Source organism: Thamnophis elegans, chromosome 13 (genome assembly GCF_009769535.1).
Source record: "Thamnophis elegans isolate rThaEle1 chromosome 13, rThaEle1.pri, whole genome shotgun sequence".
Taxonomy (NCBI): domain Eukaryota; kingdom Metazoa; phylum Chordata; class Lepidosauria; order Squamata; family Colubridae; genus Thamnophis; species Thamnophis elegans.
Window position 1 is genome coordinate 27,519,881 of NC_045553.1, and position 16,099 is coordinate 27,535,979.

The 16,099-nt window shown below is 41.7% G+C and overlaps 1 protein-coding gene across 1 annotated transcript; it reads left to right on the forward strand.

Moving 5' to 3' along the window:
• The first annotated feature begins 5,069 nt into the window (after window positions 1–5,069).
• Window positions 5,070–6,527, forward strand: LOC116516843 (D(1) dopamine receptor-like). Its single transcript, XM_032229471.1, has one exon. The coding sequence runs from the start codon at window positions 5,070–5,072 to the stop codon at window positions 6,525–6,527; it is 1,458 nt and encodes a 485-aa protein (XP_032085362.1).
• Window positions 6,528–16,099: the final 9,572 nt, after the last annotated feature.

Below are 16,099 nucleotides of genomic sequence, written 5' to 3' on the forward strand. Positions count from 1 at the left end.
TTGTCCCAAAGGTGCTTTTTTCCCAAAAGGCACCTGGACTTTCTTGGGTTTTTTTTCTTTCCTTTGAAAATGTTTTGCTTCTCACCTGAGAGTCTTCTTCAGAACTGAGACTGAAAATCAAGAAAGTCCAGCTGCTTTTTGGAAAAAGTACTTTTGGGACATTGGCCTTTAATCAAAATATTTCACAATGCTCCACTGAAAGTTTTTAGGAAAGGCTGCTGCCTGCTAACGTTCTTCTGATGGTTTTGAATAGGGGGTTCAATATTTATATGAGGACAGAAACTGTTTTGTTAAGCTGGGTTTTAAAGTGTTTTATGAATGCATCCCTAAAGATCTTGCTTTGACCTCCATTAAACCTGGGTCTTTAGTAAAAGGCAGGAATAAATGCAGGAAGCAAATGTGGGGTCAGCCATAAGCTGCATAGATGCCCTACTCAAAGTATGGGGAACAGATGGCGATTACAATTAAAGAGGTTGGACTAGAAGACCTCCAAGGTCCCTTCTACCCTTATGATTCTATGACCTGATCTCAAGGATAAGAATAAACATCATCATCATCATCATCATTATCTTCATTTAACGACCCCATAATCATGTGCAGGATGGAGTCTGGGCAACTGAATGGAGCTATCAGAGGGTTTTAATGGCCGGATGCCCTTCCTGTCACCAATGCGGAGTCTTATTCAGCAGATACATTCTCAGCGTGCCCAGAGAGAGAAATGCTGTATTTTTTGGAGTATAAGATGCACCAAGATTTTGAAGAGGCAAATTAAAAAAAAAGTTTTTGCACTCTGCAGGCCTCCCCAAAATGGTCCGTTTTTTGCAAAAACAGGCTCATTTTTTTGTCAAAAAAAGGGCATGCATAGCCTTTAGGAGGCTTGTAGAGTACTCCTGGGGGCTGGGGGAGGGGCAAAACTGAACAAAAGGCAACCCATTTTTTGCTCATTTCTGCCCTCCCCAGCCTCCAGGAGCACTCTATAAGCCTCCTAAAGGCTCTGCACGGCCATTTTCACGAAGGGTTAGGGTAGGCAAAAAAATGCTGTATTCTGTGTACAGATTTTCAGCCTCTTTTTTGAGGGAAAAAGGTGTGTCTTATACTCCGAAAAATACAGTATATGTCTCTACCTGATACACCACTCTGATAAAAATAAATGCTTGGAAATAATTCAGTATTTCTCAACCTTGGCAGTTTGAAGATGTGTGGATTTCAACTCCCAGAATTCCCAGCCAGCGTAGAATTGTGGGAGTGGAAGTCCATCGTTTTTCTAACTGCCAAGATTGAGAAACACTGATGAATAATTGATTCCAAGGTGGAACTCTCAATTGCAACCACAACACAGCTTGTGTATACTCATCTTTTTCAGTCTTCCTTGCTTCCACGTTGGGCTAAGTACCCAAAGAGTGATGATGTGTTATGAAGAGCTGAAAAATGAATTAGGATTGGGTTTATGGTTTTCCCGTTCTTTATTCCTCTACACTTGTGTTTCAAGTCTTTCAGACAAAAAAAATATATGCCCGGGAGCCAAACTATCGTACTCTAACCGTGTAATGTTTGATTACTCCCTCTCCTTTTTCATCAATCCTGTAATACAGGCTTCATCCCTGCTTTGTTCAGGAGGAAAACAGATTAAGTTAAAATGCCTTGTGAGGTTGACATTTGGGCTCTCTCAGGCTGCAAAGGGCATGGAGAGAGTAACCAATGCCTTAAATGTGCCACTTATCACAAAGGGAAATTTGGGAGGGCGCGGATAAGCCAAGCAACCGAGGGAAAGAGGCAAAAAATGTTTTTAAAAGCTCACTTTCTCTTTTGCTGTTTCAGGGAATTAAAACCCCATTTAGGGGAGGACAATGGTGTAGCCTTGCAGGATCACTACTGAAATTACTAGCAAGCATGGACCATTAATTTGAAAAGGTACATTCACTTGAATTGAGGTCGATGGGCTTGTTTTAATCACCCTGGCAGACCTGATGGCACAGTACAAAAGCATCATGTTGTAGCTGCTGAAGTTCCCTGTTGCCAGATCAGTGAAAATGCAATCCTGTTGCATTAACAGAGGGATACAATCAAGGGAGGTACTAATACCACTCTATAAAGCCTTAGTAAGACCACACCTCGAATACTGCATCCAGTTTTGGTCGCCACACTATAAAAAATGATGTTGAGACTCTGGAAAAAGTGCAGAGAAGAGCAACCAGGATGATTAGGGGAGGCTAAAACATACAATGAATGGTTGCAGGAACTGGGCATGGCTGGTCTAGGGAAGAGAAGCACCAGGGGAGACATGATAGCAGTGTTCCAATATTCGAGGGGCTGCCACAGAGAGAAGGGGGTCAAGCTATTTTTCCAAGGTACCCAAAGGCCAGAGAAGGAATAATGGTTGCAATCCAAAGGAATGGAAAGATTTATATTGCAGAACGCAAATAACACTGTCTGCAAGGAGTATAAATCCTTCAATTCCCCACCATCCAGTCAGAGCTGAAGAAGCTTCTTGGATGAGAAGCGAAATGTCTTCAAAGAAAAAACAGAAAGTCCAGTTGCCTCTTGAAAAATAGCACCTTTGGGACAACCATGACCTGGATGATGGAGAATCTCCATAGAAATAAATGCCAGTTTCCATTTAAAAAATGACATAAATTGTGGCCATGCGGCTGAGGGACATGGCAATGGCCATAAATGTGGACTGGCTATTGAGTGCCTAAATTGCAATCATGTTTTTCTATAGGAAGGGGGTATCAGAACTTTGAATTTGGGTTGAAAGTAACCCTGTGGAGGCCGCTTGTAACTTTGAAAAGTTGCTAAGTGACTGGTCATAAATTGGGGACTACCTATGCATTGGTGTCTTTCTCTGATCTCTTCATATGAACAGGGACATCAATATACAGGAAGGGAGGGAAGGTGCTACTATATCATTACACATTCCATAGTTGGTGTAAAGAAACTGATTTGGGCCAATGGCACATTTGTTACTTTAAGAGTGGGTCATGGGCACACTCACAAAATGGCAGTAATAGGAGGTTTTCCATAGTTGCATCCAGGAACATAACCAGACACAAAACAGACATTAATAAAAATGTGATTAGTTCCACTGCATGCTTTATATAGTCCCAATGGGACGTGTGTAGAGCATTAAAAGCATTCCTGCAAGTGAAATTGATGTTATAAATAGATGTTTTTTTAAATAGTTTACTAGCTGATAATCCGGCTCTGCCCAGGTATTTATTTATCCCAACTCTCCTTCCACGAATATTGCTGCAATTTCTAATGTTGGAGTTTCCCCCTTACCAGAGGGAGCCCCATTGTGGAGTACTGTGAAGCCATTACCATGACAATTCCACAGTGCTGTACAGTAGAAGCCATTTTAAGACTGTACAGTAGAAGCCATTTTAAGGCACAACAGGCTGTATCTTAACAGAACACCACCACCACCACCCCGATGGGTGATAGGGGTGTCTTACCCACAGTATTTGTTTCCAGAGGGTAAGTCATCTGTGTACCAAGTTTGATTGAAATTGCTTGAGGCATTCCAGAGTTATGCTGGAACGCACAGACAGACAGACAGACAGACAGACACACACACACACACACTTTAATATATATATATATATATATAGATAGATAGATAGATAGATAGATAGATAGATAGATAGATAGATAGATAGATAGATAGATAGATAGATAGATAGATAGATAGATTGCATGCCAATTTTACCATAGAGGTTCAAAAGTTGGGACCCTTTTAATAGTTGATTTGGTTCTATTGCTGTAGAGAGTAAAACTTGAACTGTCTGGCTTTCCTTATAAGAAGAACCTGCCTTGGTTAAATGTTAAAACAAAGCCACTTGAGAGTAAAACACACTGATTGAAAGGCAGGGAAGATTTTTTTTCTTTTAGCAGAGAGTAAATAGTCAACTCTCAGAGAAATTGAATCCCTGATTTTGTCCATTGGCTAGCTGTTGGATGAGATACTTTTTCCCAACAAAGCAAAAATATATGTATCCATTACTGTCAAAGCAAAGAATTCCTCATTCAACTCAAATGACTTGTCTCTAACGAAAGTCATCGAAAAGGAGGATTTGAAAATGAGCTGGGGCTCAGATGGCAGAGAAATGGGGGTGGGTGGGCGATGCTTCATTTCTGTATATCCCCTCCCCACCCAAAACATAACAAAGACAATAGTTTGGGTCAAAGCCCTTTCTTACCCCTGCAGTTTTTCTGACTTCCACATTTGGTAGCTTTCTGCTCTGCTTCAAAGAGAGGATCGTTACTGAAAGAATTTCCATCCTGCTGCCTTCACGTTAAATCAAAAGATTATGAGTCCTTGCGATTCCTCTAAATGCTTAATTTTCCACTCCTTCGCTTTTTATTTTTAATTTTTGGGAGAGTCCCTCGGTTCTGCAGAACACGCCTCATCTCAGGTCCCTGATAATCATGAAGAAAGAGGTAAGTAGAAGTAAGAAAGGGGTTCTCACCTGAACGGAAGCCTTGGCATGGGGTGACCAGCAGAAGTACAGCAACAACAGTTGAGCTCAAATGCAAGAAAGAGCTTCTAGCATCAGCAGCAGGAACATCAGTAAAAAAGGGGGAGGAAAACCAGTCTCTCTCTCTCTCTCTCTGCCTCTCTCTGCCTCTCTGCATCTCCGGGTCTTGCTCTATCCCATCCCATCTTGAGCAGCAGAAAACGGTATTAAGCTCTAGCTAAACTCTTGCCAAGCAGAGACAAAAGTGATGAGCTTTGTGGGGAAGGTGGGAAGCAGCGAGCTGAAGGAGAGCTTGCATGACGAATCCCCTCTGCCAAAAGTGTAGAAGGTGAAATTAGCTGGCTGAGAGTGGCAGCCCGGGGAGAGGGGTGGGGGAGCAAAAATGCAGAGGAGGAGGGAATGTCTGGCTCATTACTGGAGTCTTGAAAAGGAGCGAAATGTTGAACGCTGCTTCTTTTAGATCAAGTTGTGCCCGTGAACCTGGAAAGTCCTGGAGTGCGGGGTGATCGTTTCTGAAATGCGAGTGGAGAAGCTAGGCTTCGTGGTGACTTTTGGAGGAGCAAGGATGTAGTGGATGGCACACACTGCATCATGGGCACCGAAGGCTCCCAGGTAGACATGGATGGACTCGGCTTCTCAGGAGGAAGAGACAGAGCGTCCGCCATGACTAATGATCTTTTCATGAAGAAAAGCCAAGTGGAGAAGACCAAAATCTCCTTGCGTGTGTTGATGGCTGCCTTGTTAGTGCTTCTCATCCTCTTCACCTTACTGGGCAACACACTGGTGTGCATGGCGGTGATCAAATTTAGACACCTGCGCTCCAAGGTGACCAACTTCTTCGTCATCTCCTTGGCTGTCTCGGATCTCCTTGTGGCTGTGCTGGTGATGCCATGGAAAGCAGTGGTCGAAGTGGCCGGTTTCTGGCCTTTTGGGGGTTTCTGTGACATTTGGGTGGCTTTTGACATTATGTGCTCCACAGCATCGATCCTCAACTTGTGCATCATCAGCATGGACCGCTACTGGGCCATTTCCAGCCCCTTCTGTTATGAACGGAAGATGACCCAGCGGGTAGCTTCTGTGATGATCGGGGTGGCTTGGATGCTCTCCGTTCTGATCTCATTCATACCTGTCCATCTGAGATGGCACAAAGCCAGGGAGCTCCTTCCTGGTGAGGGATCAGGCTCCAACCTCACCTGGACCCTCAAAGCCAACTGTGACTCTAGCCTCAACAGAACCTATGCCATCTCCTCCTCCTTCATCAGTTTCTACATTCCCGTTGCCATCATGATAGTGACATACACCCGGATTTTCCGCATTGCCCAGAGACAGATTCGAAGGATCTCTTCTCTGGAGAGGGCTGTGGAACATGCCCAGAGTTGCCAAAGCTGTGAGTGTTCTCACGAGGTCTCCTTGAAGAACTCCTTCAGAAAAGAAACCAAGGTCCTGAAGACTCTTTCCATCATCATGGGAGTTTTTGTCTTCTGCTGGCTTCCTTTCTTTGTGCTCAACTGCATTGTGCCCTTTTGCAATCCCGACCTTCAGAAGATTGGGAAGCTCCCCTGTATCAGTGATACCATTTTCAACATCTTTGTCTGGTTTGGCTGGGCAAACTCCTCTCTCAATCCCATCATCTATGCCTTTAATGCGGACTTCCGGAAGGCTTTTTCAGCCATCTTGGGCTGCGGTCGCTTATGTCCCAGCAATGCTGTGGAGACCGTAAATTTCAGCAATGAGTTGGTTTCCTACCACCATGACACCACTTGCCAGAAAGACCTCGGGACCTTAAGTTACCCACACTTTCTCCCTCATGCTATAACTCTTCCAGGAGAGGAGGAGGAGGATCTGATGTCGGACAAGGCCCCTCAATCCTCTCGTGGTAACAGCGCAGCTGTTTTGTCGGCCATTATTCACGTGGAGTATGAAACAGATCTCTCACTGGAGAAGATCACTCCCTTTACCACCAATGTGTTGGATGAAGGGAGAACCAAGGATGATCACGTGGAGGGGGACGGAAGCAGTGAACATGAACCTTTTCCATGGGTTGGATGAAATGGGTGGCTTTGTGTGAGGAGAAAAGGGATCGGGCCTAATGAAATCATTTTGTATATCTATCTCATTGAAAACAAATATTGATGTATCTTATTAGAAAGTATTTCTAGACTTGGAACACGGGTGCCAAACTCAATTTCATTGAGGGCCACATCAGGGTTGTGTTTGACCTCGAGGGGAGAGTGGGGCAGAGTGGGCGTGGCCAGCTTGACGTGACTTGTATTGGAGGCGCTTGCGGCCCAAGCGCTCTGCCAGCAAAAACGGATTCCTGAGCTCCATTTTCAGCCGGGACTGCCTCCTGCAGCCCTCTGCCAGTGAAAATGGAGCTCTGTTTTTGCTGGCAGAGGGCTGCAGGAGGCTGTCCCAGCCAGGACGGACTTTGGCTGTTTCCAGGGTGACCTTGTGGACCACATCTAAGCACCCCTCAGGCCAGATCTAAGCATCCCGCGGGCCAGATTCCCCCCCCCCCCGCCTTGAGTTTGACACCCTTGGGATAATTATGTTTTTTGTAGCAAAACAAAACAAAAAAGTGCATTGTGGCATTTTAAAAGCTATTATCGCATGAGGCTTCATGGACCACAGGACTACATCATGTATGTGATGAATTATTATTCAGAAACCTTTATAACAAAATAAATAGTTAGCTTTTAAAGTGTCCCAAGACTTTACGTGGTGTTTTTAGTAATTATGCAGCTGACAATCTTCAATCATTACATAGAACCAAAGAGAAGATTACTCTAAAAATGGTGTTTCCTCTCTCTTATGAGTAGATGTAAATCTCGTGCCACAGTTCTTTGCATGACTTAAAATGAAATCTGGTTCATACCACATTTTAAAAAAAAGGAAAAAATAGAAATGTTGGCTTTTAGGACATAACTTCCAAAATATGTGATTTTATTAAGCTAATTTATAGATGGGACGTGGTGGTTCAGTGGCTAAGATGCTGAGCTTGATGATCAGAAACGTCAGTAGTTCGGTGGTTCAAATCCCTAGCGCTGCATAATGAAGTGAGCTCCCGTGACTTGTCCCAGCTTCTGCCAAACTAGGAGTTTGAAAGCATGTAAAAATGCAAGTAGAAAATAGGGACCACCTTTAGTGGGAAGATAACAGTGTTCCGTATGCCTTTGGTGTTTAGTTATGACGGCCACATGACCAAGGAGATGTCTTTGCACAGTGCTGGCTCTTCGGCTTAGAAACGGCGATGAGCACCGCCCCCTAGAGTTGGGAATGACTAGCACATATGTGCGAGGGGAACCTCATTTTGGTGAGGTACCAACGTTTAGTACTTTAAGGAGCCCCAGGCCACTCCTAAGTGAAGGAGTGGAACATCTGCCAATTTGAACTGAGGTAATGGAATGTGAGGCAACTGGCAGTTGGAACAGAGTTTTTTTCAGGTGGGGAGGGGGAGTAGAATGTCTAACTCCTTAGTATCAGAGCATATTAATATAAGGTAACTGGCAATTGGAACATAATTCTTTTCAGGTGGGGAGGGTTAGAGTTAACTCCTTAGCATCAGAATGTGTTAATTACTGTATAAGAAACATTAACGAACTGATAGTCATTTCAAAAAACCCTTTCTTAGCAAGCACCTTGGCGCTAAGAGGAACATATGTGCCAAATTTCAAGTTTGTAGGCTTTACGGTTCTGGAGATTTTGTGATGAGGAGTGATACTTGGCTTTTATATATAAAAATTAATTTATTGATTTAGTTGATTGAGGTAACTGAGGTTTCCATAAGGATGCTGGATTGATCCCTCATCTAATTTCTAGAACTCTCAACATCAGCATTACTAGTTAGTTAACTTCATGTGTACAACCTCATCTTTCAAATTTGAATTGGCTGTTGAGGGAAACTCCTACAAGAAAACAATAAAAGTAATCACCAGGGGAATTAAAAGCAAACTAAAGTGGCCCAAAACAATACGAAAACCATCCCAAAAATCTGATTGGAGATGCAATTTTCTACAGTAAGAAAGATAAGGGGCTTGTCATTGTCTCAATTTTTACTATATTGATGTAAACCATCCAGAATTGCTTGAACTGTGAGATGGGTGGCAAATAAAATTAGTAAATAAGTAAATCTACTGATATATACAGATTTTATGTACACACACACACACACACACACACTGTACAAACACACATTCACATATGGTACCTATTATATGTATCATATGTGTATAAGTATATGTGGGTATATTTTAGAAAATATGTGAGTATCTGTGTGCTTGCACAATGTGTGTGTGTGTGTGTGTGAACACACATGTGCATCCTACCCTGGATTCTTTTAAATATGAGATCTTTTGGTCAACAGTCTTGACCTTCTAAATTTGAACTTGAATTATGCTTGTTCCTTTAGAAACTGTCTTATTAGCATGAATTGAAGATGAATTAGCATTGTTGTCAGATGACACTTGTTAGGTACCCTTGTATCATTTCACATTTCATAAATTGTTAAGTGCAGACAGGCCCCTTTGCCCTCTGTATGTCCGAATCCCCATAGACACTCTTCACGTAAAGCGAAGCTGTTCATTGCAAGGGGGATCATATCTGAGACAAACCGATTAAATCCCTGATTTAAATGGAAATTAGTTGCTGAAGGAAGAAGGGTCTGTGGCAGCTACAGTGGCAGCCCAAACGATTTACTTGAGCATCATTTGGAATCTGCACAGTGGCTCCAGAATGTCCATTAAAGAATAAAATTGATTATCCATAGCTCAAAGTTTCTGTGCTAAACCGAAAGACTTTTTGAAGAAAATTGGGATAGATGGGAACACATTAATATTTTTCACACACCTCTCTAGGATACAATTCAGTTTTACTTTTCACTGGCATTATTATACAATTGTATCATAGCGGCCAGTTGTTTCGCCGGATTTGGCATTGGTTACTAGTCGGGCCCCACCCAGGGGCCTAGGACGTCATAACATATTTTCATAATATGCGTGCAGATCCAAGCAGTGCGGCTTTTTGCATTTGACTGATGGTGGTTTTGTCAATTTTTAACTGTTTTAAATGTAATTCCAGTGCTTTTGGAATAGCACCCAGTGTGCCAATTACCACTGGAATTACCACTGCTGGTAATGCCAATGGATCATTTGTGCTACTGAATTGTGCCGCAATTTATAATCAGTCTGCGCGATTTTTTTACAGCAGCTGAGTATGTGATCAACAGTTTCATCAGCTTCTTTGCGAAGTCTGCATTTGGCATCATCAGAGGATTTTTTGATTTTGGCCTTAATGGCATTTGTGCGCATAGCTTGTTCTTGGGCAGCCAGGATTAGTGACTCTGTTTATTTCTTTAATGTACCTGTTGTTAACCATAACCAAGTTTGTTCACTGTCCACTTTATCTTTTATTTTTTCCAGAAATTGGCCATGCAATGCTTTGTTCTGCCAACTCTCCATTCTTGATTTTATCACATGTTTTCTGTATTCTTGTTTCGTCTGTTGGACCTTCAATAGATTTTTGTTCTTTACTTCGATTAATAGATGTTCTTGACTTTCTTTTAAATAATCAGCCAGTGCATGTTTTTCTTCTTCAACTATTTGCTTCACTTGTAATAATCCTCTGCCACCTGATTTTCGGGGCAGGTACAATCTATCAGTATCACCACTTGGATGTAAACTGTAGTGCATTGTCATTAGTTTCCTGGTTTTTCAGTCCAAAATGTCCAAATCAGCTTGTGTCCAGTTAACTAGACCAGCTGTGTATCTTATAACTGGTATTGCCCAGGTATTTATGGCCTTGATTGTATTTCCACCATTCAATTTAGATTTCAAAATTTTCCTAACTCTGTTGGTATACTCTCCTCTGACAATAGTTTTTACTTCTCCATGCTTGATGTTATCCAACTGCAGAATGCCTAAATATTTGTAGACTTCATTTTTGTTGCATTTAATTAGTTGGCCATTGGGCATTTCAATTCCCTCACATGTAGTGATTTTGCCCCTTTTTATGGATACAGTGGCGCATTTTTCCATGCCAAACTGCATTGAAATATCGGTGCTGAATACTCGGACTGTGTTTGTCAGTGATTGGATTTCTATTTCTGACTTTCCATAGAGTTTCAAATCATCCATATATAATAAATGAGAAATTTTTTTAGCTTCTTTGGCTGTTTGGTAGCCTAATTTCATTTTTTTAAAGAATACTGATAGTGGGATCATCGCGATAATGAAGAGAAGAGGTAAAAGTGAATCACCCTGAAAAATTCCTCGCTTAATATTAACCATTCTGTAGTTCTCATTCCCTACTGCCAACTCAGTTCTCCACTGTTTCATTGCCTTTTCAGTAAAGGATGTAATATTTTTGCTAATGCCAGTTGTTTCTAAGCATTTTATGATCCAACTATGTGGCAATGAGTTGAATGCCTTTTTGTAATCAATCCAGACCATATTCAAGTTCGTTTTTCTGTTCTTACAATTTTCTAATATCATTTTATCAATTAGGAGCTGATCTTTTGTGCCCCTGCTCCTTCTTTTGTTGCCTTTTTGCTCTACTGGCAAGATGTCATTTGTTTCCAAATAATGCATAATGTTATCTGCAATAATGCCTGTGAGTAATTTGAAGGTTGTTGGCAAGCATATTATTGGTCTGTAGTTTTCAGGTATTGTTCCTTTAGTTGCATCCTTCTGAATCAAGTATGTCAACCATTCATCAATTTGACAATAATAATAATAATAATAATAATAATAATAATAATAATAATAATAATAATAATACGTCGTAACGTATTTTCGTAATATGCGTGCAGATCCAAGCAGTGCGGCTTTTTGCATTTGACTGATGGTGATTTTGTCAATTTTTAACTGTTTTAAATGTAATTCCAGTGCTTTTGGTATAGCACCCAGTGTGCCAATTACCACTGGAATTATCACTGCTGGTTTGTGCCATAGTCGTTGAATTTCGATTTTTAAGTCCTGGTATCTTGCGATTTTTTCATGTTCCTTCTCGGCGACCCTGCTATCACCTGGTATTGCGATGTCTATGATTGTGACCTTATTTTTCTCAACCAGTGTGATGTCTGGTGTATTATGCGCCAGTATTTTGTCGGTTTGTATACGGAAATCCCACAAGATCTTGACCATCTGATTTTCGGTGACTTTTTCAGGCTGATGTTCCCACCAGTTTGTTGCTGTTTTAATATTATAATTTTTGCACAAATTCCAATGGATCATTTGTGCTACTGAATTGTGCCGCAATTTATAATCAGTCTGCGCGATTTTTTTACAGCAGCTGAGTATGTGATCAACAGTTTCATGTATGTGATCAACAGTTTCATGTATGTGATCAACAGTTTCTTCTTCTTCTTCTTCTTCTTCATCATCATCATCATCATCATCATCATCATTATTATTATTGTTGTTGTTGTTGTTGTTGTACAATTGTATCACAGCGGCCAGTTGTTTCGCCGGATTTGGCATTGGTTACTAGTCGGGCCCCACCCAGGGGCCTAGGACGTCGTAACGTATTTTCGTAATATGCGTGCAGATCCAAGCAGTGCGGCTCTTTGCATTTGACTGATGGTGATTTTGTCAATTTTTAACTGTTTTAAATGTAATTCCAGTGCTTTTGGAATAGCACCCAGTGTGCCAATTACCACTGGAATTACCACTGCTGGTTTGTGCCATAGTCGTTGAATTTCGATTTTTAAGTCCTGGTATCTTGCGATTTTTTCATGTTCCTTCTCGGCGACCCTGCTATCACCTGGTATTGCGATGTCTATGATTGTCACCTTATTTTTCTCAACCAGTGTGATGTCTGGTGTATTATGCGCCAGTATTTTGTCGGTTTGTATACGGAAATCCCACAAGATCTTTACCATCTGATTTTCGGTGACTTTTTCAGGCTGATGTTCCCACCAGTTTGTTGCTGTTTTAATATTATAATTTTTGCACAAATTCCAATGGATCATTTGTGCTACTGAATTGTGCCGCAATTTATAATCAGTCTGCGCGATTTTTTTACAGCAGCTGAGTATGTGATCAACAGTTTCATCAGCTTCTTTGCAAAGTCTGCAATTGCCATCATCAGAGGATTTTTCGATTTTGGCCTTAATGGCATTTGTGCGGATAGCTTGTTCTTGCGCAGCCAGGATTAGTGACTCTGTTTCTTTCTTTAATGTACCTGTTTTTAACCATAACCAAGTTTGTTCACTGTCCACTTTATCTTTTATTTTTTCCAGAAATTGACCATGCAGTGCTTTGTTCTGCCAACTCTCCATTCTTGATTTTATCACATCTTTTCTGTATTCTTGTTTTGTCTGTTGGGCCTTCAGTAGATTTTTGTTCTTTACTTCGATTAATAGATGTTCTTGGGTGTCTTTTAAATAATCAGCCAGTGCATGTTTTTCTTCTTCAACTGTTTGCTTCACTTGTAATAATCCTCTGCCACCTGATTTTCGGGGCAGATATAGTCTATCAGTATCACCACGTGGATGTAAACTGTAGTGCATTGTCATTAGTTTCCTGGTTTTTCGGTCCAAAAGGTCCAAATCAGCTTGTGTCCAGTTAACTATGCCAGCTGTGTATCTTATAACTGGTATTGCCCAGGTATTTATGGCCTTGATTGTATTTGTATTTAATTATTATTATTATTATTATTATTATTATTATTATTATTATTATTATTATGTTAACCTTTGGGGCTGGTTGGTAGCTCAACAGCTCGAGTCCCAACCAAGGACCTAGGAACTGTTAAGGTAACATCGGAGGATATAAGCTGTTCCAAGTATGGTGGTTTTTTGTAGAGTCAGAATGTTCAAGTCAAGTAAATTTTGAATTTTCAAATAGTGAGGTAGCCCTTTAGGTATTGCTCCAAGGGCTCCAATTACAATTTGGACAACATATGATTTCTTTTTCCACAGTCGCTCAACCTCAATTTGCAAGTCCTGGTATTTTATGATTTTTTCTTGCTGTTTATCTTCAATTTGCGCATCTCCAGGTATTGCAATGTCAATGAACCATACTTTTTTCTTTTCAACTATTGTTATGTCAGGTGTGTTGTGGACCAAGTGCTTGTCAGTCTGAATTCTGTAATCCCACAAGATCTTGACTTTTTCATTCTCTAGAACCTTCTCAACCTGATGCTCCCAGTGGTTTTTGCTGTACTCAAATCCAAACTTCTAGCACAATTTCCAGTGAATGATTTTAGCAACTCGGTCGTGGCATTGTAGGTAGTCAGTTTGTGAAATTTTGCTGCACCCATTGATCAAGTGGTCAACTATCTTTCTCATTACAGAGGCGACATTTGCTGTTGGTGGTAACATGCTGAATTTTTCCCTTCATGCAATTTGTGGCTAAGGCTTGTTCTTGAGCTGCCAAAATAAAGCCTTCTGTTTCTTTTTCAGTACTCCTGATCTTAACCAGTTCCAAGTTGTTGTTGTTATACTTTATTCATTAAACATGGAACTCAGTCAACTGAACATTCAAAAATGCATCACAAATACCATTGACTGGTGTTAATGGTTGATTTGGGTTGCTGCCAGCATTCTAGGTATCGACCAAGTATCTTCTTAAAATGTACAATGTTCTGAGTAGCGCAGTTTTTTGCAGTTCCTCTGGTGTTATTGCAGGAAGCTGCAATTTGTTGATGTATATTATAAAATTCTTGGACATGGTACCAAGTACCCCAGTGACAATGGGTATCACTGTTACATGTTTCATCCATAATAGTGTAGTTTTGATGGACAGGTAGCGCTCTACATGGGGCAGCCCTTGAAGAGCATTCGGAGACTTCAGCTTGTCGAGAATGCAGCCGCGCGAGCGATTGTGGGTGCACCCTGGTACACCCACGTCACACCTATCCTCCGCGAGCTGCACTGGCTGCCTATTGGTCTTCGGATACGCTTCAAGGTGCTAGTCGTCACTTATAAAGCCCTTCATGGTATTGGACCTGGGTACTTGAGAGACCGCCTTCTGCCAATTACCTCCAACAGACCTATTAGATCCCACAGATTAGGTCTCCTCCGAATTCCATCTACTGGCCAATGCCGATTGGCTACCACCTGGAGGAGGGCCTTCTCTGTGGCTGCTCCGGCCCTCTGGAACGAGCTCCCTGTGGAGATTCGGACCATCACCACCCTTCAGGCTTTCCGCAAAGCCCTTAAAATCTGGCTGTTCCGACAGGCCTGGGGCTGATGAGTTCCCCGCCCCCGCTCGAATTGTGTGGTTGTTGAGTGTTTTTAAATTGTTGTAGTTGTTTGTCCGTTGTTTTCCCTCCTGTTTGTATCCCCCCCCCTTATTTTGGTTTGTGAGCCGCCCTGAGTCCCTCTGGGAATAGGGTGGCATAGAAATGCAATAAATCAATCAAAATCAATCAATCAATTTTTCCCCCAGTTCTTTTTCTTCAACTCTGGCATCTCCTGGTACCACAATGTCAATAAATTGTATGTTTCCGCCATCTACAACTGTGCTATCTGGTGTGTTGTGTTCCAAATGCTGATCTGTCTGTATTCGAAAGTCCCACAAGAACTTCACTTTCTCATTTTCAGTATTATTAAAATCTGTATATACCAAATTGCAGTCAGCAGAAGTAGCCTGCAGTACTGCACTCTAACCACTGTGCCACCGGAATTCTGTATTAACAAGGGCTGATAAGACACAGATATGAACATTTACTGAGCTACTTCAGGAAAGTAGTTTTCCTAAGTGAGAAATAAAATTGCTTCTAAATTCAAAACTAGAGGGAAGGTACTGAAACAATTGTTCACCTGGGAAAAGGGATGCCTTTTGTAGGAGCTTTGAGCCATCCACAGAGCTCTTTTCAGCTCAGACTTTTGGGTAGGGTTGGGGGTGGAGTGCATAATTAACCAAGTTTGACATTTCCCCAATGTCCCCAGTTACCAGGAAACGGACTGGAGGGTCTAAGGCTGCCGTTACTGAAGACGCTGGACCCGATGCTGTTAGAGACACAAAGGTCAGACTACGATGACTCATGCCTCTTGACCAGAGACTAATTGTAAAGGTGATTATAAATGGCCCCCTTCTCACTGTCCAGAAAGTGGAGTGTGGGGCCCAACATTTGTGGAAGAGACTTTGGAATTTTGCTGTTCAGGATAAAACGGAAACGGAAACTGTAGGAGGTTAGCACCCCGCCCTCCCAGAAGAATGAAATATTCTAGGAAATATTAAAAAGGCTGAATATTATAATTCCTTGGAGGAGAAAAGGAGAAATGTGGTTTCAAAAGACAAAAAGCAGCTCCCTGCCCCCAGCAGATATTTGGTGCCCATTCAGCAGGACTGGGTGATGGGATTAAGACATGACCCTCCAGGACATAATAGGATTAACCTGTTTAGCAGTAGGGCTCACTGCATTGTAAAACTTCCTATATATAAAAAATGGTCTGTTTTATATATATAGCAAAACTTCCTAAGGACATTACATCAGCCCAGGTTCCAACCAAACTTGGTTCAGACAAACATGACTCCACATGGCCCCATGCGAGTCTGATGGCAACCAATAGAAAACATGTCCTTGCCACAGGAACAGGAAGCTCAAGGGCAAGGCCCAAGAGAGGGTATAAATACCCTCCTCTCTCTCAACCCCAGATGGTCAGCTGCCCAGAACCT